General features: G+C 42.4%; 1 protein-coding gene across 3 annotated transcripts; it reads right to left on the bottom strand.

The window, feature by feature from the left end:
* Positions 1–85: 85 nt before the first annotated feature.
* Positions 86–27021, bottom strand: mtmr3 (myotubularin related protein 3). Of its 3 annotated transcripts, XM_085293525.1 has the most exons (22): positions 26937–27021; positions 24797–24871; positions 23157–23213; positions 19708–19797; positions 19126–19242; positions 17570–17590; positions 16103–16185; positions 15639–15805; positions 15457–15553; positions 15059–15172; positions 14179–14369; positions 13411–13542; positions 13169–13280; positions 12377–12572; positions 12110–12295; positions 11662–11832; positions 10074–10219; positions 8100–9609; positions 7854–7964; positions 7611–7699; positions 6109–6135; positions 86–4763 (listed from the first exon to the last, which is right to left on the bottom strand). In XM_085293525.1, exons 3-22 carry the CDS (start codon positions 23157–23159, stop codon positions 4598–4600), a joined length of 3729 nt encoding a protein of 1242 aa, XP_085149651.1. In that variant the 5' UTR covers positions 23160–23213; positions 24797–24871; positions 26937–27021; the 3' UTR covers positions 86–4597. The 3 variants fall into 3 exon arrangements, with proteins under 3 accessions (XP_085149651.1, XP_085149652.1, XP_085149653.1); XM_085293526.1 differs by lacking the exon at positions 17570–17590; XM_085293527.1 differs by lacking the exons at positions 6109–6135; positions 17570–17590.
* Positions 27022–27678: the final 657 nt, after the last annotated feature.

Below are 27678 nucleotides of genomic sequence, written 5' to 3'. Positions count from 1 at the left end.
TGCGCTCTCAGTTGCAGATTCTCCACCACAGCAAGTTGTGTCAGTGAAAGCAGGTATCACCTAGCAAGCAAACAGTCACAACAGATTCATCTTCTAGTTTATTTCTTTAATTCTACAACAATGTAATTCTCTTTAAAAGGAAATCCAAAACAGAACAAAATATTCAGACTGAACAAGGAGCACTTGTTGTTACAGGAATTTGCTATGTACAGCCATACACTCGACAGACATGAGAAGGTTCAAAGTGCTTAACAGAGGGGGTGAGAGAGGAAGAAGAAAAAGCACGAGTGATCCCTTTGTGAGAGACCCGTAATAAAAACTGCTTGGCACCAGGCTCCACCAAAGAGACACTCAGTCACACTAATGCTTGAAATGCTTGATGCATTTATACACTCACACCTCATGTGACTACTGGGCCATTGCAGTGATGCCTCTAAAAGCAAGTCAGCGTGAGTGGAAAAAACAAAACCCCAACATATGCATACTGGGGGTGGGGACACAGCAACGTTAACTGAAGCCCACATTACCAGCCCCTCCCACACACAGATCTGTCCATAACTCCAGCATGCTGTTGCAATACTGAAAAGCACACTTTCAGTCTCACTTTACTCAGATGCACCCTGTGGCAGTGTTTACTTAATGTCATGTGCAAATAAACAGCCTTTCCTCTCCCGTGAGACCATTCACATTCATGGATTGTTTAACAAGACGTCCCTGTGACTGTGGTGAAACTCGAAAAAGGGAACTCACGCTGCTGGTCGTCAATGTGGGGAAGGTCAAAACGCTTTGGCTTCACAAGGGAGTGTGGAGTCTTAAAATAATAAATTGTCTATTTGGACACAATTGCTCCATTTTGTTGCCATCAGATGTAGTTTGTGGAATTGACTCATCTTTCGCGAGAGGGCCAAAATAATATATTTCAGTTCTCTTTGAAAGACTAAAGGTCAGGCTGTCGAATTAAACACACTTCCACAGGAGGTCGACATTAAAAAGCACACACTTTAAGCCGGTTGTTTTGACCACCTAAAACAGCAGCTCCACCACCAGATGGCAACAATCTCAACTCAGCATCATGCACAAATCCAACAGGAAGTGACAGGAATGGGCTCAGTCAAACAGTTTTAGGATAATTAAGTAGCATCAGGTTGTCAATCACAGTTAAATGTCTGCGTTTCCTCCCTTAGTCCAAAACTTGCTGTGTTTATATCTACAGCAGCCATCTGACACAGCGAGCTGGATCATGGGGAATAGAGATTGGCAGTCTGAACAAAGATTATCAACCTCGTCTACGCTTCTGTGCTGTACCTTTAAATGTTCCAGCTGAACAGTAATCAGGGGAGGGGTTTACAAAAAGATTTGCAACACAACAACAACCCATTCGCGCTGGAAATCTGAAAAGCAAGAGTCACTCAGCAACTAGAAGCTCAGTATGTGAATGTATGTGTGTCTACATGAACAAGTGTGGATGCAAGTAGAGGTAGTGTTTGTAGATGGGTGTGAATGGTATAAATGTATGAGAGCTTTAAAGGGGGCAGGGCTTCATTTTGGGTTCAGGCTGCTTGTTTTGGACCACTGTTCACTCAGTGCATAGACATCTCGTTGGCTACCTTTGACTGCTCACCCCCTCATAATGCTGAAATCTTTACATCCACACATGCTGTGATTGGCCAACACAAAATATTCTGACGGGATGCTGTAGCCAAAGTTCAGAACCACCGCTCAGTCTGCGTTTCTGATTATCCTGTGGCAAAAACTGAGTTAACTGGAGTTTTAACAGCAAGTCAACAATACAAATATCAATAAATAAAATCCAAGTAGGGGGAGGAGAGAGAACCATTACAGCATCAAATCAGGTCACCCTGCTTCTCCATTTATTCATAAAAACAAAACAAACTGCCTTAAACAGATTGCAAAATATAGGTATTTTATGCAATTTCAAAAAGAAAAGAAAAAACTTTGGTGACTAATTAAGTGCCACTATTCAAAGATTCTATACATTTTCTTAAATGCTATGTAGGTATCTGAATATATTATTCCTCTCATTTACTGTACAAAAGTTGTGTCTGTGTGTGCACAAGTAGTTTGTGAATGGGTGTGAGGATGAGCAGGCGTCTCAGCGATGCTTTGACAGATTTCATGTGGCGTTACAGACCTGGGAAATGCAGAAAGCCCTTTCTACTGCTGCTGTGCTCCTCCGATTTAGACAAAGTGGAATTTGTTTCGTAGTGGCTGACAGCCACCTGAAGAAAAAAAAAAAATATATATACATAGATAAAAAGATGTCTTGTTGTGAGCTTTACACCCGTCTGATTAGTACCAGAGGACTGAGGGGAGAAGAAAAACAAAACAAAACAGGTTGTTCCGTCCCAGTGCCTGCTGGGTAAAACAAAACTGGATCTTTTGGCAGCAGTTGGCCGCACCGTCGTGTGCTTCAGTTTGTCCACGACAGACAAACTGAAAAAACGTCGGTATTGATGCAGGTCTATCGGCCAAACCTGTGTGATGTTAATGCTTTGAAACAAAAAGCCAAAGCCTGAAATCAGCAGAGTCTCACAGTGAGTGCTCCCTGCACACGAGTAATAAACAGTCTGTTGGTATGGAGGAGCAGCGCAGCACGAGCTGTTAAAAGACCAAATAGCCACAAGCCTTTTCCTCTCACTAACTTGCTGCATGACTTGTCTACACGGGGGCTTCAAACACAAAATGATTCACCATCCTCACCGTGATCAGGATAAGGATGCCAAACTACTGAAAAAAAAATTTAAAAAAGCAATTAGAAAGGGGAAAAAAAAGAAAAAAGTGCATTTAAATATGTGAACAGCACAGAATTTTACAAATTCACAAACTCCAGGAGTCCAGCCTCCTTTCTGTACTCTGGACTGAATCTCAACCATAACTAAATGTGATGTTCACAAAGCATCAAGGGCTTTTTGATTTGTACATCACTTGTTTGCCACCACATTTGTGCGTCTCTTCTGAAAAGCTGCTTAAAAGCTCACCCAAACAAAGCAAGCACAGTTGAGACTCGGCCCACAGAAAGTTAAAGGCTCAATTCACCCAGTTATCCAGAGTAATGACACTGCAAACAAAGGCTGCGGCCAGTTTCTTTAAGAGATACACTTCACTGTTTTACACACTTTTCAGACAAGCTCTCCTTTAGACTGAACATGTGACTGAGTGTATGCAAGCATCCTCACAGCACTCTTACAAAGTCAAAATGGCAAAACTTGCCTCACTCTCAACAAGTCTGAATATGTGGAGCCTAAACAAGCTTCTTAGGCACTCTGGTTTAATTTGGAATATGATGCACTTCAGCATTCCCAGTCCAGGAGAGGGAGGAATGGGGTTTTCAAATGTACTGAGCTCTTGCACACAATGGTAGAGAGGAACAAATATTCCCAAGTGTGCCATTACTAGTTGATGGTGACAATACAAATGCATGTATGGTAAATATCACCTGCTTACAGAGGTTCTTGAGCAGTGGGGAACATCAATATTTAAGTGACCCATCTTTAAATAGGATACTATCACTTCAGTCACTTTAGCTGATGATCAACCAATGTCTGAAAAGCATGAAGTCAGTTTTTCCACAGAGGACTTCATGCAGTTTATTACTAACTGATCAGTCTGCGGTCATGTTATCAAGTCATTACCATCAGAAAGCAGCATTTTTAAACGAGATTCTGAGCTACATAGCCGGAAGTATTAGTAATTTTAAAACCTAGTTTCCTGCACTTTTAGGACAATTCTAAAGTGTAACAGGTTCAATGGGTATGTGCCTCTCAGTCAGATCAGTCTTATTTTAATGTGGAAATCATACCTGCAAGTGTAGCATTGCAAAGTTGGTCGTTTGATTGGGGGATGAATCTCACACTGGATCAGGCTTCTCAAATTTGCTTGTTACATGTATTCAGATATAAAAGTGTTTAGGTTTCATTTTGGACTGTTTGAATATGTAACCAAGTTTTCTGGTAAAAACAGCCCAACCTTACAGCATTAACAAGTTACACAAAAATATGCTGAACTGATAACATGACCTGCAGACTAATTGGCAGCAGAAATCTCAGATAAAGTCGAATCATAATAAATTTTGCTGGATTGTTGGTACCATAGGAAGTGAGGGAATATGACTACCATCGCCTCTGGTGATCTGGATGAATTGTTCCTTTAATCTTTCACTGAGACATTGGCTTGCTGAGGGACAGTCTCGTGATTGCCAGGATGTCAGAACACCCTGCAGAGATGAGTCCATGCTCCAGGCTAGGAGATGAGAAACCTTTATGATTTTTTTTCAGGATCTTCAGGAGAATCTTTCACAGACCAAAGTCCTCCAGGAGACTTCAGCAAATACAGTGAGACAATGTCCTCTGCCTGCCTGGTCCAAGGCACCAGGATGTCCAGTTTCATTCCTTTGTGCGCAGTCCCATCTCACCAACATGCCACTCAGCTTCTCTTTCACACATACACTCACACTCAAAGTGCAGCAGCACTCACAAAGTTGGTGGGACATTCTTTAGCTCCTGTGCTCTTCAGCAGTGCTTCCGCATCAGCGACTTGCAGCTCAGCCCGACTCCCGTCTGTCCTGGTCCTCTGGACCTCAGTTGGAGCTGGCTGTAATGGGCTTCTCCAGCTCCAGGGTAGCTGAGCCATGCTGGAGATTGCTGTAGCAGGTCTTACAGACACGACTGGGCTCAAACAGCTGCTGGCTTGGCACTGGGATCCTCTGGTCGCAACAGCTGGCACAGAACACGTTACCGCAGTTCCTGCCAAGGAACACGGAGATGTTATTTGGGGGACTCTCACGTTCTTTACACCTCAAGTTACCATGCGTCCCTGTGGTAGATTCTTAGAAAATAACACCTCATTTAAAACAGTTTACTTAAACTGGACTGATGTGAGGAGTTGGGTTTTTTGTTTAAAAAAAATAAAATAAATAATAATAATAATATAAAAAAAAAAAAAGCTTTCAGGGGAAGAAATAAATTAAGAAAAAATATCAAGTTGGCGTGTGGGCTAGCTTATCTGGATCAAGTTTATGTTAAACTACAAACATTCACTTATCTAGGAGGTCCACACAGGGAAATACTAAACACTGATTTTAAAAACAGGACTTAGGTGCTACTTATTTAAAAAAAAGAAAAGAAAAATAACCCCACACCTGGTGAAGTGACGTTGATCTATGATTCAACCATGTGTGACGCATGATAAACTTTTATTTTAAACATGATTTGAGAGTTGTGGGCAGACTCCACCCATCCAGTTTACAGTGCAGCTCTGCTGTGATGTTCACTACATGCCGCTTAGCAGAGGTGCTCCAAACAGAACATGTTGATTATTCAACTCAAAACACTGCTGTGATCACTTGACAGACAGGTCACACTGAAGATTTCAAACACCCATGCTCTAATTCTGATGTAAGGCCATGCTCACACACACAGCGCTCCCTTTCAATTGCTTGTAACCACACAGAGCAGAAAGTGAATTAGATTGTTTTTCTTCCAACTCTTTACCCTTTTGCACCACCAAGTGGCTTGAGAGGTGTCTTACACCATGCTGTGCTGCTGGGAAGTGGGATGCAGGGTTGGTTAGGGGCAGCATGCTGCCAGGGTGTGTGCCGTGTAGGGGTGTAACGGTTCAGAGACAGAATCTGCAGTAACAAACGTCCATGGTTTCCAGATGTGCCACGGTGGATTTGGAGAATCGTTACAACCCTAATGTTGTGGGTGAGTCGGGGGCAGGGTGCCGATGTGATGCTATACTAGGATGGTCGAGGCTGAGGGATCAATTTAGTAAAGATTTACAAATTTTCCAATGAAACGGGCAGCCTCTGATCGAGTGACAGCACCATGCTCACTGTCACAGCCAATTCAAAACTGCTGTATGAAAACACACTGCTACTGCTGGAGGACACACACAAATCAACCCATCTCAGAAATGAAGAGGTTTCCCTGAGAACTTGCTGATTGCCAAAACAGAATGAGGGGATTCAAATGCAGCAGGTGAGTAAGGGAAAGGGTGAGGTGGGATTGGGTTAGGATGAGGAGGAAACTGAAGGATGCTGGGTTGAAAAGGCTGGAGGGTGGGTGGGACAGGGGAGCCGGATCTCACCAGACCTCCTGAACAGGCTCCCTGCCACTGTAGAGGAGGAGAGGGGCAGAAAATGGATAAGTACTGCTGAACCGCAGAGAAAAACATAACACTTAAAAAAAAAAAAAAAGTCCTGATGGAGATGTGTTGTGTTTAAGTTGCATTCACAGGATTCACACAAATTACATTTACAACTAAACATCCTAAGATTCAACCTCAAAGTTCTCCTGAGTGACTTATGTGATCCACTGACAAAAAGGGAAATACAGAGCAGTCAGCAGTATAAAAGGAAGTGATGACACCAGGAGGAAGTGTCCACGAGCTAATTCACCACATGATTATCAACCTGACCACCCAGTTTTGTGTGGACACATCGGTGCAAAACAAAGGGCGTCTACAATAAATTAAACAACCAATCAACAGTTTACTTGGCTCCCTGGCTCTTGTTTATAGATTGACATAGTACAGACAACCAGAGAGTGGCGCCTCATTTCATTGGCAAATGAAATGCAAATTAGGTCCTCAAATTTTAAAAATAACTTTCCTCTCCTGAATGAAAGACATGATACTGGGACCAAAAGCCTTAAATCGTGCAACTATCCTGACTGTTCATCCACAGCAGGTGTAGAGAGCGTGCAGGACACTTTCTTTGGAAGGCTACTTCCACACAGTACAACAGACTTCTTACATTTGCACAAAGGGCATGCTTAAAGACTTTCTAAAGATTTCATACATTAGAGAGTAACACTTGGATCAAAAAGGCAAATCTGGGTCACTTAATTGGCTGCATTTAGAATAGTTGGGAATCATGTCAACAGGGGCACATGGTATTCCTTTGAAAGACCCACACTACAGTATTCAAGTACGCCATCTGTTATTCTGATTCATTACCTTATTTAGAGGGTTTAATGATGGTGCCCATTTAAGTGGTACCTGTTGCATTTTATGTGGATGCTGGAAATAAGACTGGCTGCCCCAGCGGCAGGGAACCAGGAAACATCCAAATAAACAAGGCAGGAAGTGTATAAGACAGATTTCTCCTATACAAGTCTTTAATTCACAAAACAAAACCCTTTGCTTTATTAATAGTAGACATAGCTGATTAATAGCTGCCAACATTATACCAGTTCCGAGTACTGCTTAGTGCGTCCTTGAAATATTTTGAGCAGTCACAGATTACATCATGTTTATCATCCATACATGTCTGTGCAGGGACACAGACATGTATATTTTGAGAAAAATGCATGAAGTGAGAAACTCTTATTTTGGCTTTCAATGCAAACAGATTAAGCTTTGGTCCATAGAGAGGAAGTAAACCTCGTCACAAACGGGTTGACAAAGATTCTCAAGTTCATCTTCAGGTACCAAGCATGAACAGCCTCAGCTGAACCTACATACAAGAAGCTCATCTGACCCGAAGAGGAGTGAGCTAAACAGCAAAGGCCTCAACAGGAGAGAAAGAATTGATTTGTGATAACTGAGAGTGAAGGCCTGAGATTCTGCAAAAACAAAGCTGTTCTCACCTGCAGTGATGTTTCCTGGTAGCAAGCCAGAACCTGCTTTCACAGCCATAACACTGGGCTGCCAAATGATCAGGGTACCAGCGGGTGACCTGCAATGTTTGGGGAAAGTATCAGTTCAGTTTCCATATACCGAGCAGCTCATCCAGGTTCTTCTGCATTGCATAAATGCTGCTAAAAGACCGCTTTGTGAGCCTTGTGCCATCCCTCCCTGACGAGGGTCTTTATATGGCTGCAGCTGCTCACCTCCGTGTCCTGCTTGTCCACCTGCTCCCAGCTGGCCTCAGAGAAGAGCTCTGTGCTGCAGCGCGACAAACAGTTTGGGTCCAAGTTGTACTCAGAGTCCGTCATTGAGGTCTGAATGGAGGGAGACAGATGATCACAGTAAGGTTCACTTTAACTGGCAATGGTAAGCAGGGCAGTCTGAAGTGGATCGCTTCCATTTACAAGTTGTAAACAGATCAGAGGGTCAGTTAACTTTCAGTGGCTTACCACTTCATCTCCAATGTCTCCGTTGATCCGGTGGGAGATAATGTGCTGTTGACTCTCCAGGCGGCTCCAGAGCTCCTGGACTTGCTTCTTCAGAGTCTCCACCTCCATCTGGTGCCCCGCTTCAATCTGCCTCAGTCTTTGCTGGATAGCATCATTGTGCAGCGTCAGCCCATCGTCATCCAGATGGCTGCGAGTTGGCTGCTCAGGGCTCATGGTGACCCGGCCTAGCAAGGCATGACACCAGCGGTGCTGAGAGCAGCTGCCTCGTGGGTGGAGGATCAGAGAGTTGCAGCTTGCTACGGATACCTGACGGCTCAAAGGGGCCCTCTCCACATTCCCTTTGGCCCAGTAAGGTGCTCCACTTGGCTCCCCTTCGGAGTTGTCCCCATTACAAAGTCCATCCCTGCTAAGGTCAGCACGAACTGACTGAAAGGCACTGACAGAGGGCCGCTTGCTGCCCTCGCTTAAAGTTCTGATCAAGCCATGCTCACTAGTCTCCAGCCCCTTCTCTTTCTTGGAAGAGGGAACTGGGCTCCTGCCATCACTCATGAGGTGATGGTTTAAACCAACAGGTGGCTGCACAGGGAGCTCCACCCTGCCACAGACCTCTTCAGTTAAAGTCTCTGTGGAGCTTTCCATCAAGGAGGTCCTTTTATCTACCAACTCCACTGACTCAGGGACACTGTGGTCAGATTCAGAGTCAGGGCAGCTTCTCTCATCTAAGCCTTGTTTTTCAGGTGACCTATACATTAAGTCACTATTTATAGTTCTATGAGCTGCAGGCTCTTCTGGCTCACCTGTGCTACACTCCTTCGGTACATGCGCAAGTTCTTCTTGTACAGAAGATTCCTCTACATTCTCCGTCACCAAGTCCTCAGTTCTCTGAGATGCATTGGCTTCCTGTTGATCCTGTTCCTCTTCCTTCTGTGTGGGCACAGAAAAAGAGTCACCGTTCTCCTGAGCCTTCATCTCACCATTTTCTGGGAGCTGACCATTAGCGAACATGTCTCTCTTCATGACAGTCTCACTGACATCCACCATCTGATGCTGCTCTACATGTCCATCCACCTCCTGGTCTACAGCATTAAAAACCTGAGTAGTATCAGCATGGTCCTCTCTTGGCACGTCGCATCCTGCCTCCTCCTTTGTGGCTTCCTGAAGGATGTTCACCATTTGTCCCTCAGCCACACCCACTGCCACAGAGAGCTCTGCCTCCTCCGCTGTATCTTCTGCTGGGTTCACAGAAGACTCTTCTCTACGTTCAGTATTTGAGCCCTGGGATTGCTGCTTGCTGTGATCCATCTCAGAGCCCAGTCTGTCATGATATGGCTGCACCTCATCCTGGTTCTCCCCTCCTTCAGGCCCCACTGCCACATTGAGCTCCAGAGACCGCCGGTGGTCCTGCCACTTCTCATTCAGGCTTGGGTCACTGGAGCGACGGTTGGGAGCCAGTGAGCTTCCCAGCTCACACGCACTAGGCAAGTTGTCAAAGGAGCGCGTCTTTGTTCGCCTTAACAGGAAAGGAGAAAAATAATTACAAACAAGCGGCATTTCATTACATAACAATAGCCTAGTATGCTTGACAGCCTATAATTTAATGAGAAACTGCAAACAAGTATAAAATGTTTGCCTAACAAATCACTCACATGTCTGTCTCATCAAAACAGACATTTCAGCAAAGACCATCTCTTTAATTCACAAACTATGTAAATGAACGGGCATTCACAGCACTTCTAGTCCTATCGACCACCTGAAGCGCTTTAATGATAGCCTTAAAGACTACTTCCTGTTGCACTTCCAAGATGTTTTGACTGTCGTGACACAAGAGCATAGACTGCATCTAAGCAGAGCATGTGACCAGCAGAGTGGAAAAGCCGGCCCCCCTCTGGCTGTGGGAAGTCTGTGGCTTGCGTTTTATCTTACACGATAGGGAGAAGAGTGGGAAGGGGTCGGGTGCCAACGCGCCAGGCTCACCTGCCCAGGGGTGCATCTTCCGGGTTGGCACCGGGCACTGGGTAGGGAGCGCAGGAATCATCGGAAGGAGTGGTAGGGGAGGAGCTGGGCAGATAGACGGCCGTCCACAGCATCAAATTCCGTACATGACACACTGGATGGAGAACCTGAAACAAGAGCTGCAAACTTAACTCAAGATATAATCAGACATGACGATGACAAAGGTTATCTGAATGCAAATCTTTAGAAAGGAGTGGAATAGAATAAATGAATGAACGAACAAGAAGTGCCTAAATCTGGGATGATTAAAGTTTTATAAGATTTGTCAAGAACATCTAAACTAAACTTGTTCCAAGAATGTTGTTTCTTTTCATACCAAGAGGACAATATTTATGTCTGCCCGTCTCCACCCACACAAAACAAATGCAAAAGTAGTAACCACAAAAATGCAATTCTCAGAAGGGTGTCAAAAGCACTGGTATTTCACAGTATTTTAGATTTATTGCCAATTGTTATGTACAAAAATTTACAGCACTCTTGGGTTCCTTAAAAAAAAAAAAAAAAAAAAAAAAAAGAAAAGAAGAAAAAGCAGCATGTGAAGACATGCTGTATGCAATGGCAAGAAGCACAGAGCTTGATTCTGAGATAGTTAGATTTGACAGTTTCAAACAGGACGATCTCTTTAAAAGCTTCCTTTTATATTGTATCCTGTTCACTTCTCGTCAGTTTTGTTGAAAGCAGAAAACCTTTGAATGAGCTTTAGGAAATCTTTCATTTAACTGCAGGAATCGATCTGACGGACTTTCCACTCATGAACAATCCAGACACCTAAGTTTCAAAGTTCACTATATCTCTACAGTAATTCCACACGTCTTTGTTCTGTAGTGTACGCAACAACAAGAAAAGCTGAGGTATGTCTGAGACAGAGCATCATTGGAGCACTGCTAGCTGCACTCCATATGACAGGAAGGACAAAAAGTGGATCAAAATTACTGATGCAGTTAGATCAGTAATAAGGGTTTTAAGGAACTGCTTTACTAAAATATAACTGAAATGCAGTTATGTTATTCACTTTATTTATACTTTTCTCATATCAGAGCACGCAATCAGGCCGCTACATAATGCCGTCAGACACTAGTTTCTATTCCTTGTCCTCACTCTTAGTAAGTGTAAGTAGGTGCACTAACACCACGTGTTGAGTAGAGCTGATAGGTTAATGACAGCATAATGAGTGTGAGACAGTCAGCGAAGCTCACAGTAGAAGTATTGCTGTCTGAGCTTTTCACTTTGGTCAAGTAAGTCTATGCAACTTTTACATTTATGTAAACATGGCAAGAGAAAAGCTGTCGGCTTCACTGTGTAATACCTCTGAACTAGTGAACTGCTGCTGACGCAGTGTAGTAACTAACAACTGAATATAGTGACATTCTGTCACTGACATCCCCATCCAGCTTTCTGAGCTGGGAGCCGATCAATTCTGTCCAATAGCTAGGTACAGCCCCAGTTGTCTTTAAGTTTAAACATTAAATGTTTAAGTCAGAAAAGACAAAAGACACGAGTATCTTTGCTTCCTTTTAGCAGGACTGAATGGTTAAAAGTGTTGACGTACAATTTCGGAGTGTGAGGAGTAGAGCATGTTCCTCAGAGAGCGGTTGGCTGGCCTCAGGAGTGACCAGACCGAGCAGGTCCTCTCCTGAACGTGACGATCCTCCCTGTCCTTGCCGCTGTTACACAGGAAAGTACCGAAGAGGCAGGAGTAGGTGTGTTGCACCAGTTTCACCTGCACAAATGTGACACAAACACTTGTATACAAATTATCAAGTATAACAAAAGCATGGATAAAAAGTTCCTCATATTACATTTTAGCGCACCATGAAGGTAAATGCATATCAATCTCTCACATCTGGAACCTCAATGTAACTACACTTTAATCAGACACCATTATGTCTGTAGATAAATTGCTCATTTTTGATTTTGGATTCTGTTGTTGTTTAAAAAAAAAAACAAAAAAAAACAAAAAAAAAAAAAACAAAACACACAACATTGAATGTACACACCAGGAAGGCTTCATTGAACTCAAATGAGCATGGAAACTGCCTCTGCAGTTGGTGAACACAGTCCAGCCACTGCAAGAAAACAGGGCAGCGCTCATTCAGGTCCTCTGAATTTTCTCCATGGCCACATCGGTCAGCAAACTTGTGGCCGAAGTCCAGCCATTCTGTCTCCACCAAAACCTGGAAGCCCTGCATGAGATAATCCGATAAATGCTTTTATCATTTTCACATTTTATTTGCATACAACAACATTGTCATCTCCATCCATACCTCAATAGTGCGGTAGTAAGGGTCCAGCAGTAGCTTGGACAAAGCAACAATCTGTGGTGTGCGGTCCCAGCCATCAGAGCAGTGCACAAGAACAGGCCTGTGGTCTCTGTTCACAGCGTTGACCACCAGCAGAGCTGCCTTCAGTAGCAGGGACAGGTGTTGCAACCACTTTGTGCCCTCAAGTGCAGAAAGCCAGCTGCAAACAGACAGCAAAAGCCTATAGTGCCCAGTTTAAAGCTGAAGTGCTGAAATGAATATAATCTTAACAAAAAAAAAAAAAAAAAAAAAAAAGTCCAACAACACCATGTTATGAGACTAGTAGGACACATACATACACCCTGACCCACATAAATTATGATTCTTTCACATTACATAGTTGCGGTTAGATTTATAAACTGTGTTTTCTAGATCAATAGAGATACACACGAATTACCATCTCCTGGTTCACACACACACACTTATCTCCATCTTGATCTGCAAACCATAAGGGGGGAGGAAAAAAACAAAAAAAAAAAAACTCCACACAAACACTTAAAGCTGACAATTCAGCTACACATCACTGCAGTGTTGAATATGGCAGTGCAAAGGGAAAGAGGGTTTGGGCCAAGTTCTCAGTATCAGGCGCAGCTGTAAGGCCCAAGTCAAAACGGCTATGATTGCTAGTTACATCCAGCTACTACTAAAGGTTGTTGGGGGTTTTGAGTTTTAATAGTTTAGCGTTAGCGTTGTGTCATAAAATCTTGACTTGGGAAATCTGGGTGTACTGCTGGAGGCATATTTACAAACACATACTTGGCTGGGTCAGGCATCTGAGTGCAGAGGAATCGTAGAGACTGGAAACTCTTGCGAATGGAGTGGATGTTAGCCATTCCCATGAAAACCACCTCGCAGTTGGGATAGTATTCTGAAATAAGATGAAAGTAACACTTACTATAAGAAAAAAATTGATGTCTTTAAGCCAAACTGAGCTGCTAAATCGAAGACACACTGACCCAATTCTGTATGCGACTTGGGACCAAACAGACGGGACTTACCTGGGCATTCACAGCCTCCACCTTTGGCCCTGTTAGCTACAGCAGCTGCATAGGACCTGGCATCTAAGATCAGTAACTTCTGAGGTTGGCTGGCCAGTGTCTCCACCTCTGAGCTGTTGGTCATGGAGGATTCTGACAGGCACACACACAAAAACAAAAGAGTTACAGCTCAGGTTGTATAAAGCACCTTCTGGGGGCATAAGTGAGATTCTTTCAGGCACATCAAACATGTCTTTAACAGAAGTTTACTGTAGTTTGCAGCTTCAGACAAGCACCAACAAATCAGACAAGTCAACAGTGTCTGCTGCAAATTCATAAAGACGGCAACACTTCAAGAAAATGTGCAGTGGTAGGTGTATGTTCAGCTGGAAGCATGCATTTGTCTGTGGGCGTACACGGCATGTCAGTGAGGCTGACTGAAGGCCATTTTACACAGATCTCACTGCACCACTAAGGCCCCTCCTTGTGATAGCTTTGCTTGTTTACACTGAACTAAAGAGCCAGCATAACACTGCAGCAGTGAGGAGTGTTATGAATGAATGCTGGGCTAACATGATGTAACAGTAGTTTCTAGTATGATGCAACACAGGGACCCAAATTTCAAACATATGGGTTCTGCTTTCAAAACAATAGCAAGCAGGTTAACAGACTTTGAGAAAGAAGGGGAAACATTTCAGCTCTGACAACCTCTGCTGCCAAATAAAGCAGAATATTAACATATCCTACTCTGAGTGGGCAGTATAAAAGTGTCTGAGTGAGAGCTCTTACCAAAATCAGTGTCAGGCAGGTCTGAGCTATTGGTGTAGCTACCGTTGGGAACATGTTTTTGGGAGCTGCTGTCCACGGCACAGGCCTTAGCAATAGACTGAACCAGGTGCTCATCATCAGCGTTCCTCCAGCCCCACCAGCTGACCTCTGGCTGGCCACAGCGGGCAATTACAGCCCCAGTAGTTGTATGCCTATGTGAAGGGCAAGTGAGAAGTTAGACTGGTAATGTCTGGCCAAGGTAGAGTTTATTTAATGGAAGTACTCAATTTAATGATAGTAATACCAGTACAAATCCTACAGAAGACGACAATTTATTCCCTTTCACCGCATTTTATACTACTTTTAACTTTTCTTAGATTTCCAAAGACTTAGAACGCACAAGTATATTAAAAATAGAACTTCATTACCACAACTCAGTATGTCACATGTATGAGGTAGACCTTTTAGTTTTTCTTAGGCACAGAGCTTCAGAAATGCCAGTTTATGCAATTTAATATACTAAAATAGTAAAAAACTGAAATTTTATGTTCTGTGATGCACAAAACAGGCATACGAAGTCTTCACTTCTGATTGGCTCAAGCATGAAGTTGCCCAAACAGTGCCAAGCATTATTAAACAAAAAGAGCCAAAAAATGCTTGAAGCACTTCCAAAATTGGTGACGTCAGTGCTTTTGGTCGGGTAGCACACTCTAAACACACAAAAAAAATAAAAATAAAAAAAATAAAAAATCAGAAGCTAGGAGGGTTTGTGGCACTGATATAGAACAGTCAAGATTTTATCCAACAATTGCTTCGTTTCCACTGCATAAGGAAGCTTTTTACCTCTATAATGATAAACAGGCCAAGTGTCTGCTTTTAATAGCTGCTTTAAAACACAAACCTGTAAACTACAGCAGGAAACCTCTTCCAGGAGCGGAAGGCTGCCACATTTTCTAGCTCTTTGTCAGTAATCCAGGCTGGCACTAGGAGTTGCTGAGGATAGCTGGGGCAAAGCCTGGCAGTGCAGAAGGGCACAAAGAGCAAAGTTAAACAAGGAGAGGGAACACCAAAGGATTGTGATGGCTCAACAAAAGTCTCTGTCTGCAGACACCTAATCCTGGGCCAGCCCCTTATCTGTCCAGGGTTCAGCACTCATGGAGTACAATAACACAACCACCCACTGTTTAACACATACTGACTTGTGCTGTTTGCCAATGAAAGCAAAGGATGGAATCCATCTTCTAGCTGCAATTCTGAAATCAACACGGAAGCAGTATCCTGAAAGAAAGCCGCATCTACCTGAACTTGCTGTTGATATCAGATATCCTCCAAGCATTTTGAGTGTCAAAGCCCATCCTCTCCACCTCATTCTTGAACCATGAGGTCACATGTTCACCTACAGTGACAGCAGAGATGTCCGATAAGCAAAATACAGGTTTGGGTAAGTTTCTGTAAAGACAAGCGAGCAATTAAAAGGGTACCTGGTCTGCACAGCTCGCCATGCTGCTCTTTCTCTCCTGCGTACACCTCCATGCACCAGGCGTGGAAGGCAAAGGCAAAGAGGTCTTCCAAGCGAGACGGAGGCCTCACTGCTGTGTTCAGACGTTTCAACCATTCCTGGCACTGCTCAAAGGTGGAGATCTGACATCTGGGGATAAAATTTAAAATGTGATCTTTCAAAAAGAACCAAATGCAGGAGTCTAGTACTCAAAAACAAAAATAAATATTAATCTTTACTAATAGTACAAATTTTATCTTAAATGTTATCCTCAGTTTTCAAGAGAACATTTCAAACCCGTTTACTGTCATTTTGTCATACAAAGCAGGCTCACACTAATCACCTAATGTCTTTTTTTGATACTGCAGTGATTACTACAAACATACGGAAGTGATATGACTCAAAGTTTCTCATCTAGACAAAGACAGGAAGCTTCAATGGTCATACCTGATGACTTTACAATCCTTACAGGTGACATGAAGCTGGAACATCTCTCTACACTCCACACACTCAATGAGCTGAAGAGGAACCTGAAGAGGGGGGAAAACAAGGAACCGTCACATCACTTATACACTGCAACACTAGTGTATAGCCTTAAAAAAAAAAAAATCTCAAACCCATGCAGTCAGTACAGGTAGTGTGGCAGACTCGAGCAATCCTTTAAGCAAATTAGTGGTGGCTGGATAGTGGCTTCATGCCAACAACACAATGTGCTGATGTGCAAGAGCAGTTTAAAGTATAAATAAAAACTAAACCATCAGACACAGTGCTAAAAATTCAACGTTAAAAGGTTATTTGTTGAAGTACATTTTAATCACATCATCATAAAATCACATCCCATTCTGCTCTGCAAATATAGACTGCTGTCAGAAAATTCAGACTCTTTCAAATCTTATTTCAGTTTTACTCAAATCCTTCAAAACCTACACAGCACACCTAGGAACAACTGAGGCCATTGCTTAAGAGTGCTGAAGAGTCAGAATAAATCAGTGTTTATTAAAATTTTGATGGGAAAACTATTTATATAATCCCACCACCATAAATATATAAAAAATAAAAATAAAAAAAAAATCTTAGGATGAGTCCACACAAGATGTGGAAAACTTGAAAGACTTTCCAAACAGACAGCACATAATCCTCTTAACTTTCCTTTTGGTTCCCCATTTGCAAGGAGAAAGAAAAAAAGCAATCATCCTAGATCTTACAGTTGTATCTGCATTTCCCTTTGGCACAAAGCCATTTTTCCCCTCTCCCCGGCACATAGCAAAGTACAGAACCGGCTTGTGCTTATGACTTAACAGCATACTTTAAATACTGCAGGGAAATACCTATGCTGCCTTTGACTAAGCTTTGTTAATTAGATAATATTTCAGTAGCTCTGTGGGATAAAAAGTTAATGTTCACAGAGTCTGGAGTCATGCATGATCATCAGCACGTCAAGCTCTCCAGACATATGCACAGTGGCAGAGTCACAGCCATATGGAGATTTTATTGTAGTATTTAGAGCAGGGGTGGGCAATTCCAGGCCTCGAGGGCCGGTGTCCTGCAGGTTTTAGATCTCACCTTGGGTCAACACACCTGAATCACATGATTAGTTCGTTTCCAGGCCTCTGGAGAACTGCAGGAGCTAATTTAGCCATTTAAATCAGCTGTGTTGGTTCAAGGACATCTAAAACCTGCAGGGACACCGGCCCTCGAGGACTGGAGTTGCCCACCCCTGATTTAGAGGTTGGCAACCTAAATGCTGTGAGGATAGATTTCCCCCCATATGCATTTTTTGTCATTTCTAGTTTAATCCAGCACCTTGTGCAAAACTAACAAGCAGTTTTCTAGTCTGAGGCCAGCTTGTTAACAGGCAGATACACACAAAACTGTACAGTTTAACCACACCATGCAGCTCTTCCGGGTACTTACTGACATCTCACAACAACAACTCTATGCAAAACAAAGAGAATACTAATGTAAGCGATGCATGTCGATTTGTGTGAGGCTGGCGTCACCGCACATTCCACACATTCATGCATCTTGCTGTCACAACTTAATTTCCACTTTCTAATCTGCAACCCTAATCTAGCCACCATGAAAATTCCTGGGCTGCTTGTTAACAACCTCTCGCTCTCTTGCAGCACATCCCACCCCTGATTTGTGAGCTCCGGCAGATTTGCCATGTGATGCAACACATCCAAATATGTGTGAGGAAAATGCTGGCTGTGTGACATGGGCACAGGGAGGCACTGTGTAAGGCATGAACCAGAGGGTTCCTGAGGTCAACAGGAAACACTGATGGATGCACAAACTGTAGTAAATACACCAAAATAAATAAATGTTCCAGTTATTTGGATAAGTTGTCTTTGAGACTAAAACTGGTGTATTCATACCGTCATTTACTGAATAACTACAGCTTGTATGACTTGGAAATAAGAAAAAAAAAAAAGCCACACACACACACACACTTTCAACTTTTCAGAAAGATATTACTTGTTGATGAGATTCTTTGTGCGTTTGGTCTTTTAATGAGAGTTGAAATGACAAAAGAAATAAAAACATTTCAACACTAAAACAATGAGCAAATAAACTTCTCTATAGATGATTAAACATTTTCATTGAGGCGGAAGTGAAACAACAAAAAACTTCTGTAGCACATGATTGCACATTGCAAAACTGTCTTGTGGTTGTACGTCACTAGCCGATTAGCTTTATCAAATGATGGCAGATACTCAACTAAGATAAACAACGGAAACAAAAATTTAAAAAAAAAAAAAAAAAAGTAATAACTTTTTAAATACTACACAACATAGAAAACAGTTTAAACTAAAAGTCCAGGACCACTGGGCTTTAACAGGCTGGTAATACGAGGTAAAGGTGGCCAGCAGGCACCAAGACCCTGGTGAGTTTAGGTCTTTAAGGCAAGCAAGAGGCTAGCTGCAATATGATGAGAAACCATGAAAAGCCAATGAAATTCACAGACTAGTCATGACAGGGTGACTACCACTGATAGTGTAAAGGGTCCTGTGTAACTTTAGGCTCTAATAAATCATCTTTTTCTGAAAAAAGAAAAAGTAAAGATCCATACAAGGCCAGTGTGATGGTAAATGAAGACCATACTTTGTTAACAAAGCTTGTCTCTAACATAGTGAAAAAGGATGGAAAGAAAGGCCCTGGCTGTTATGCAGGAACCTGTGGGCCAACTGCATCCATGGCAACGGCAAGTTCCAGAGAGAAGCCAAAGCGAGCAGACGAGTGTAGAAAGAGAGGTGATGAAGAGTCACATGGCACTGCTGCCAGTGGAGAGCAGCTTTGAATGGCCTGGTCACCACAGTGCTCTGTCCATTCACAAAATACACACATACTGATACAGCCTCCAATGGAGACAATGTGGTTCATTTTGCAGCGATTTTGTGCCACGTGAAAGATTTTTTTTTCTCTGAAGCTACAACACTGAAGCGCACTTGTCACTTAGAGATACTTACATTGACAACTGACTTTTTGAACTTTATGTGTAAGCGGTAGTTGGACATTGCAATAATGGCATCCTCTGCTCTCCCCACATATTCTGTGAACTCCCCGTGCAGCTCAGGAAAGGGCACCTGACAACAGCAGGAGAGAAAACATTTCAAATAAACGGCAGAGCTACACAGACACAAATATAGTGGGAAAAGTCATGAGTCATATGACAACTTGAAAGTTGTGTCAATATTTTGCCCATTTAAAAAAAAAAAAGAGAAAAAAAAAAAAAAAAAAAAAAAGAGAGAGAGCCAGAATCCAGCTGACTCAAACAAAAAGAAAAATAAGTAACCAGAAAGAGTCAGAGTGTCCAACTAGGCAACAATGAGTTTCTGAAGAGGTGGTAAAAGTTTATTGAAGTGTTCTGAAGAAACACTTCAATCCTCAACACAAACTCTTGAGCATAAAGGGTAAGCAGAAGCAAGCAAAAGTCCCACATGTCATCAAGGTTGTGTAACTGATTAGGAAAGATTTACACAACTGTCACCGAGTTTGTTTTCGCCCTCATACTGCACAAAACAAGCAGCTAGTTGCAGTGGTTTTCTTACCTGCATGTTTTCCTCCTCCAGGACGGGGGACTTCTTGGGGAAGATCTGATTGGCCTGGATACACTCCAAGCTCTGCTGCCCCTCCTCCTCCTACAGTGCAATAGTCTGTTAATGTTTCTAGTTAACTAGTACTAACAACTTTAACTATGACATTCCTCTTCACACACATTCCTTTTTTGTCTGACTACTTTCTAATCTGTTTGGAAGATGCATGCAGTATATTTTTATAATGTAGTGGCTGTGGTCAAAACTAGGGCTGCCACGATTAGTCGACTAGTCACGATTACGTCGACTATCAAAATCGTCGACGACTAATTTAATAGTTGACGCCTCGTTTGAAGCTTTGTAAGATCCCAAAAGACGCAGGAATAAGTAGTAGGATTTAAGAGTGTAATAACGGACTGAAACAGAAGATGGCAGCACTGCATGTACAAGGATGCCAGCTGCCGTTAAACCCCGAAGAAGAAGAAGCTGTGTCCCAGAATTCATAGCGCAGCCCAGCTTAGTTTCCAACAATGGCGGCAGCTAGTTAGTTTTAATATTACTCTTATTATTCTTTCTGGGTCACAAAATAAACGTTTAACATATTTTCAGGCGAGAATGTAGCTGTGTAAACCTCAAATATCTGCTCAGTTTATCAAGACATCACATTTTCAAAAGCGCTCCGACGTTTTCGGAGACGTCTGTTACCCACTAGCTCGATAGCGAGCCGGGGGCTAGGCTCACTAGAGCCGTGAGAACACTGGACTCCTGGCAAATTGTTTTCAAACCTGCTACTCAGGTTAAACATGATATATAAGTCACTTAGATAACTTAACAATGTTATTGTTTGGCTTTTTTTAGTATTTTATTTGTTCCTGAGTAAATCGGTTTGGCTGAGATTAAAGTTATAGTTTTTACACAGCTAAATAAACATCAAGCAGACAGCTGATTATCAGAAGTGTGAGATGCTCGAGAATATACTCTGGTGTCCTGTTATATTTTAGATAGCAAGGAGTTTATTAAACTTCACCGAAACAATCTGCAAATTTCATTAAAATTTAATAAACTATCATCTTGTCTTTATTTTTAGTTAGCACCTTAAACACTTAAAGCTGTAAGCTAATGATAGTTATATTAGAGCAGATGCTGCTGGTGCAATAAGCTGTACGTTTTACGTCCAATGGATGATGATCTGATTAGTCGACTAATCGCAAAAATAATCGGTGACTAGTCGACTATCCAAATAATAGTTTGTGGCAGCCCTAGTCAAAACTAACTATTTTATGCTTATACAGCCACACAATGATCTTGTGCTGACAGTAACAGACTCTGTAGCATTCTTGTTTGGCCATTAACAGATTTTAGTCTGTCTTTGCTCAGTTTTCAATCCAAGTTTGTTTGAAAGAGATGATAGATATCACACAGTGGAAGAACTTCCTCCGAGATCTTGTCTGAACACGAGCAGAGCTAATATGAATAGTTGCCACAGCTAGAAGAGCACCATGCCTAGGCCAGACAGGGACAGGCACAACATAGCAGCATGCCAAAAATGGGAACAGAAGAAAAAAAAAAAAAAAGCCAGGTTCAAAAAAGGCAATGCATCAGATCCAGAGGTTATGTCATAGTGCAATGCAACAACTCATTTCGGCAGTGGAAACTGAAAGTGTTCCTGCATAGATGGCAAACTTGGAGGACCTTTGATACTGCTGACACTGACGTAAATATCTGCGTCCTGGTAAACCGTGCTGATTAAGGGTAAAAATCAATTGAGAGTTCCGATTATAGAGACAGTACTCAGGCCACACAACAGTTACAGTGGGGCAAAAAAGTATTTAGTCAGCCACCGATTGTGCAAGTTCCCCCACTTAAAATGATGACAGAGGTCAGTAATTTGCACCAGAGGTACACTTCGACTGTGAGAGACAGAATGTGAAAAAAAAAAAAAAAAAAAAAAATCCATGAATCCACATGGTAGGATTTGTAAAGAATTTATTCGTAAATCAGGGTGGAAAATAAGTATTTGGTCAATAACAAAAATACAACTCAATACTTTGTAACATAACCTTTGTTGGCAATAACAGAGGTCAAACATTTACTATAGGTCTTTACCAGGTTTGCACACACAGTAGCTGGTATTTTGGCCCATTCCTCCATGCAGATCTTCTCGAGAGCAGTGATGTTTTGGGGCTGTCGCCGAGCAACACGGACTTTCAACTCCTGCCACAGATTTTCTATGGGGTTGAGGTCTGGAGACTGGCTAGGCCACTCCAGGACTTTCAAATGCTTCTTACGGAGCCACTCCTTTGTTGCCCGGGCGGTGTGTTTTGGATCATTGTCATGTTGGAAGACCCAGCCTCGTTTCATCTTCAAAGTTCTCACTGATGGAAGGAGGTTTTGGCTCAAAATCTCACGATACATGGCCCCATTCATTCTGTCCTTAACACGGATCAGTCGTCCTGTCCCCTTGGCAGAAAAACAGCCCCATAGCATGATGTTTCCACCCCCATGCTTCACAGTAGGTATGGTGTTCTTGGGATGCAACTCAGTATTCTTCTTCCTCCAAACACGACGAGTTGAGTTTATACCAAAAAGTTCTACTTTGGTGTCATCTGACCACATGACATTCTCCCAATCCTCTGCTGTATCATCCATGTGCTCTCTGGCAAACTTCAGACGGGCCTGGACATGCACTGGCTTCAGCAGCGGAACACGTCTGGCACTGCGGGATTTGATTCCCTGCCGTTGTAGTGTGTTACTGATGGTGACCTTTGTTACTTTGGTCCCAGCTCTCTGCAGGTCATTCACCAGGTCCCCCCGTGTGGTTCTGGGATCTTTGCTCACCGTTCTCATGATCATTTTGACCCCACGGGATGAGATCTTGCGTGGAGCCCCAGATCGTGGGAGATTATCAGTGGTCTTGTATGTCTTCCATTTTCTGATGATTGCTCCACAGTTGATTTTTTCACACCAAGCTGCTTGCCTATTGTAGATTCACTCTTCCCAGTCTGGTGCAGGTCTACAATACTTTTCCTGGTGTCCTTCGAAAGCTCTTTGGTCTTGGCCATGGCGGAGTTTGGAGTCTGACTGTTTGAGGCTGTGGACAGGTGTCTTTTATACAGATGATGAGTTCAAACAGGTGCCATTCATACAGGTAACGAGTGGGGGACAGAAAAGCTTCTTACAGAAGACGTTACAGGTCTGTGAGAGCCAGAGATTTTCCTTGTTTGAGGTGACCAAATACTTATTTTCCACCCTAATTTACGAATAAATTCTTTACAAATCCTACCATGTGAATTCATGGATTTTTTTTTCACATTCTGTCTCTCACAGTTGAAGTGTACCTCTGGTGCAAATTACTGACCTCTGTCATCATTTTAAGTGGGGGAACTTGCACAATCGGTGGTTGACTAAATACTTTTTTGCCCCACTGTATTATCAAAAGCATGCCTGGGATGATAATACATTACCATGGCCCCTGTCAAGGAGTGTGGGTCACCCAACAAGGAACTCCGGCCTGGATCTGTCTGTAGAAAAACAAAGAGACAAGTAATTTTTTTTCTTTTTTAAATTAAAAAAAAAAAAAAAAAAAAAAGTTTTATTAAAAGAAGGAAAAAAAACCCAAGACGCCTCCTACCCATGCTCATTTTTTGTTTTACACAGAGACAAAGCTTTAAAATTGTGTCCAATTTTATAGTCTACCAAGAGCTTTAATTCTGGCAGATTTATCTGCCTCCTCTCTGATGCTTTGCCCTTGCAGCATGCAACATGTCTAAACGGGGGATGGACTATCGAGGAATCTCTCATAGATATGCATTGTCACTTGCAAACTGAGTAGTACATATTACCAGTAACACAGGCAAGGTAAACCCCCCCCCCCCCCTCCCCCTCAAATAAGAGTGAACAGAGTCATCTCTTTCAACACATCTAGGGCAGGGGTCCCCAAACCCAGTCCACGAGGGCCGGTGCCCCTGCAGGTTTTAGATCTCACCCTGGGTCAACACACCTGAATCACATGATTCGTTCATTACCAGGCCTCTGGAGAACTTCAGGACATGTTAAGAAGGTAATTTATCCATTTAAATCAGCTGTGATGGATCAAGGACACATCTAAAACCTGCAGGGACACCAGCCCTCGTGGACTGGGATTGGGGACCCCTGATCTAGAGTTTACTTCAGCCTGTCAGCATCACAGATGATTGTCAGAACTACTGGCACAAAACCAAATGAACTAGCAATTGGCTAATCAACTTTCTCAAAGCATTTCACTATGAATCCTGATCGTGGATCTCCACTGTAAAAAAATAGAACTTATGGAAAAACAAATTAGCAAATTGGTCTGACTAGTTGGCCAATATCCCTAGTAAGAATTTCATTGTCATTTAGGGACACTACTAAACTGTCATTTCGCCAGAAGTTAATGCATCCACAATTAGGTTCGCAAATTCAGTTCAACATGCATTTAATTATTTAAACCAGAAACCCTCACCTTTGCCCACACACAACCCTGGTTCTTGATGGTGTGGGTGTGCTAGAAATACACTGAAATCCACTTTTAAGGTTTCAAACCTTGTTCTCGAAGCTGGCCCAATCCTGTATGTAAATACATGTTTGTGCAGACACCAGGGTGGTTGAGGGGTTAAGACGCCAACCACAAACTACAATATCCCCAGTTTGACTCCAGACCAGATCTCTGCTGCATATCAGTCTCAACTCTGACCAACCTCATTTCCTCTCATTTCTCTGCTGACATGAACAGAATAGCAGCATTTTCTACATAAATTTTAAGTGTTTCTGTTGGCATTAGAAAGCATGTGAGCATATTTTTAAGTTTACACATATAAAAGAAAAAGTAGTAGTAGAAGCAGAAGAGAAAAAGGAAGGATCCAGGGAGTGGCTCATAATACGCTGAGGCTGTACATGAGCACCTGGATGCACAAATGCCTTTCCCATGCAATGTGTCCAGGCATTGGGAAGACTGTAAACGATGATCTATGATATGTTGGGCAGTCAGAAAAATGGCAGTATGGGGAAAATCCAATGGTTGGATTTACATGGTTAAAATTGAAGAAAATGAACAAAATGTGAAAACATAGATTTTTAGACTTACCACAAACAATCACTAATGGATGATAAGCAGACCTGATATCCTGTGTGGAAACTCTCACAAGTAAGACATTGAAATCTGTGGAAATGAAAGTGAATAATGAGAAAATGCTTCTCCGTACTGAGACACACAAGCTACAGAAGCTCTTTTGATTCACTGGCAAATATAGATGCCCTGGTGGTCACAGTGGCTTGCATGTGAGCTCAGATACCACTTAAAACTGTACTGCAGACTGGAAAATAAGCCAGCTGGTTCTCCGAGCCTACAGTTTAGCTTGCATAAAGACATGGTTCAGGCACGTGAACTGATCGGCTAATGTTCACCTTCAAAAAAATAAAATAAAAAATTAACAATTATGTGCACAATACATATTTAAGAACATACAGTCACATTTTGAGGTTCTTAAAGGGTAGTGAAAGAAATCAGAAATGTTAGTGTTCAATGAATTGTGCTTTGTGGTTCAACTACCCAACAATGGTTGGTAATTTGCCCAAAGGGTTGGCCAAGCAGAGCCAAAGACATTGCAGGACTTGTCCAGTCGCTGAAAGTTTTCAAGTTCCTACCCAGATTGCCCTTGAAAGAGCAAAAGAAATGCAACTTATCAAAAACAGTAAAAGCAGCAGCAGCTTTGTTGGTCAGATCATGTAAACCATCAATAAAGAGCTTTTTCTTACATTCCGTTATCGATATCCTCTAACATCACTTTTCAAAAGGCAACCCGTTAGGATCTCTCAGCAAACAGGCCCACAAGTAGTTGTAAAGGTCAGCTACGCTTGCAAAGACTGAAACTTGATCTAAGAGGGTCAGTGGAGGGGCAGCTCAGGAGAGCAACACACCTTCTCAGGAACATTTAAGCAGCCTGGAGACAGAAAGAAGACAAAATATCCCGCTGTACTACCAAAAGTATCTCCGGTCATTGAGAGAGGTGTGAAGGAGGCAAACGAGGTCATTACTTCACTGAGAGTAGAGGCCAACTTTTACTGCTGCTGCTACCTGATAAAGCATATCTGCCCAACACACGGCTCTGTTTACTGCAGCCCGCTCGTGACCCGTGGCTACGGCTCAGTCTGGCTCTCAGTTCAGCAGTCACACAGAAAAGTCTAAGCCCCTTAGAGCCTTAACCTTACTCCTATCCCGTGACAGGCCAGTCATTTTCACAAGTGGTAACATTATCGACACTATAGCGTCGAAATGATAAGGAAAAAACAAGAAACGAGACAATGAACCAACACGTTTGACAGCGGAGCTTTGCGTTTACAGCCCGGTAGCCATACTGAACAGCGCTGCTAAACAGTGTATAAACGCAAAAGCCTTGGCTAACTTCGTATTTGGGGAAAGGGATTTCCCAGCTCAATTTTAACACTTTGTCGTTACCTTTTACTTCACTACGGTGAATAAAATGTAAACTAGACTTAATTAATCACCAGTTAATGTTATTTCAACTAGTTAGTATTCGATGTAAAGATACCGGTAGTTTTGGCCACTAAAAAATAAGCTACGGTCAACCCAAAAACAAATGCTTCTCGCAAGTGCTCTGCAACGTTACATTAACACGTTGCTAGTTGACGAAAAGCCGTTTGCAAGGGGGAAAAAATAAAATGGCTAACGTTTCTTGTACTAACAGGTTGTTAAGTCAAGTAACTGCTCTTTCGTTTTTTCCTTTTTATTTTTGAATAGCGGTTAGCTAGTTTTTCCTGCAGCCATGTAATGTAAACTGTTGGCTAACCAGTGTTCATCAACAACCACTCGACAGCGTAAAATAATGCTAGCGAGCTAACGCTCAGTCGAAGAGCTATTTACATGCAAACAGTGGAAATTAACATTTGCTGGCAGACAGTGAACTGTTATGCAGCGGTCTCTTAACACTCGACGTTTGGCATTAAAAGCCGTGACAGAGAGCAGCGCGTAGATCTGCTAGCTAGCACTAGCTGGTTAGGCTGAAGCTGCTTTCTGCAACTGTTTTTGTTGTTATGAGATGGAGGGCGGACCCCAGAGCGGAGGCCTCTGTCAAAACACACCGAGCAACGACTACAACCGGCGGACTCACCAGTCAAACGAGTGCTGAGGTGTTAGACGACAAAGACTCATCCGGAACTTGTGCAATTACCAAACATTAAAACAACGTGTCCAACATGAATCATACCAGAGCCGAGGCCAGCTTCACTGCGTCCCTTTCCAACACCGAGCCGTCGTCGCCATCGCCGCGAACTCTCTCGTCTAAAGAGCCCTACGTGTGAGTGACGTCATCGCGTCAGAGCGGTTCTCTGGAAAAGGGGAGGGGCTCAGCCACACGGTATGTCATGTAAACACTGGCAAGTGGGATGCCTGATAAATTAATATTACAACAGTTTTAAAACTTTTTTTTTCTTTTTTGTATTTAGGTAGAAAGGCGATCTCAAGTATCATCGATTTTCAAACGTCTTATAAGCAGATAGAGAACATCTAATTAAACAAATGGGACACTATATTATATATGCTAATTTTACACACTAAAGTAAAATATGTAGTTATATATCTGATTGGTGAATGAAATTAGAAGTCAGATGTTTGAACTCAATGACATTTAGTCATCAGTGACATTCATTCAATCTGAAGAAATCCAAAAGCATTATTCTTATTCCTAGAAGTTCATATTAATGAATGTAATAGTGAGTCATTTTCCTAAATAAATAAACATTCAGTCTACTTTGTTTGACTGGCTTTTCTTTGAAAATCCAGTGGTGTTTATTGTCATATTTATAAGATCCACAATTGCCCAAGTATCATCGTATGCTTAATATAGTGGACATGAATGACCCTGAATTGAATAGGAAAAATGAAGTGTTTCCTTCACTGAAAGAGAAGAGTGCAAATGATTACACTTAGTTAGGGACGCACGCTACAGT

Source organism: Mchenga conophoros, linkage group LG12 (genome assembly GCF_057382185.1).
Source record: "Mchenga conophoros isolate Kocher_MC1m ecotype Shallow Benthic linkage group LG12, M_conophoros_male_GT1.1, whole genome shotgun sequence".
In the NCBI taxonomy this organism is placed as follows: Eukaryota; Metazoa; Chordata; class Actinopteri; order Cichliformes; family Cichlidae; genus Mchenga; species Mchenga conophoros.
This window is presented reverse-complemented; position numbering and strand designations above follow the sequence as displayed.

Coding starts and splice junctions, on each gene's coding strand:
- mtmr3 (XM_085293525.1), bottom strand. Junction 15,806..16,102: donor AAGGATTGTAAAGTCATCAG/GTATGACCATTG, acceptor TTTTATCCCCAG/ATGTCAGATCTCCACCTTTG. Junction 12,296..12,376: donor CTTACTACCGCACTATTGAG/GTATGGATGGAG, acceptor TATCTCATGCAG/GGCTTCCAGGTTTTGGTGGA.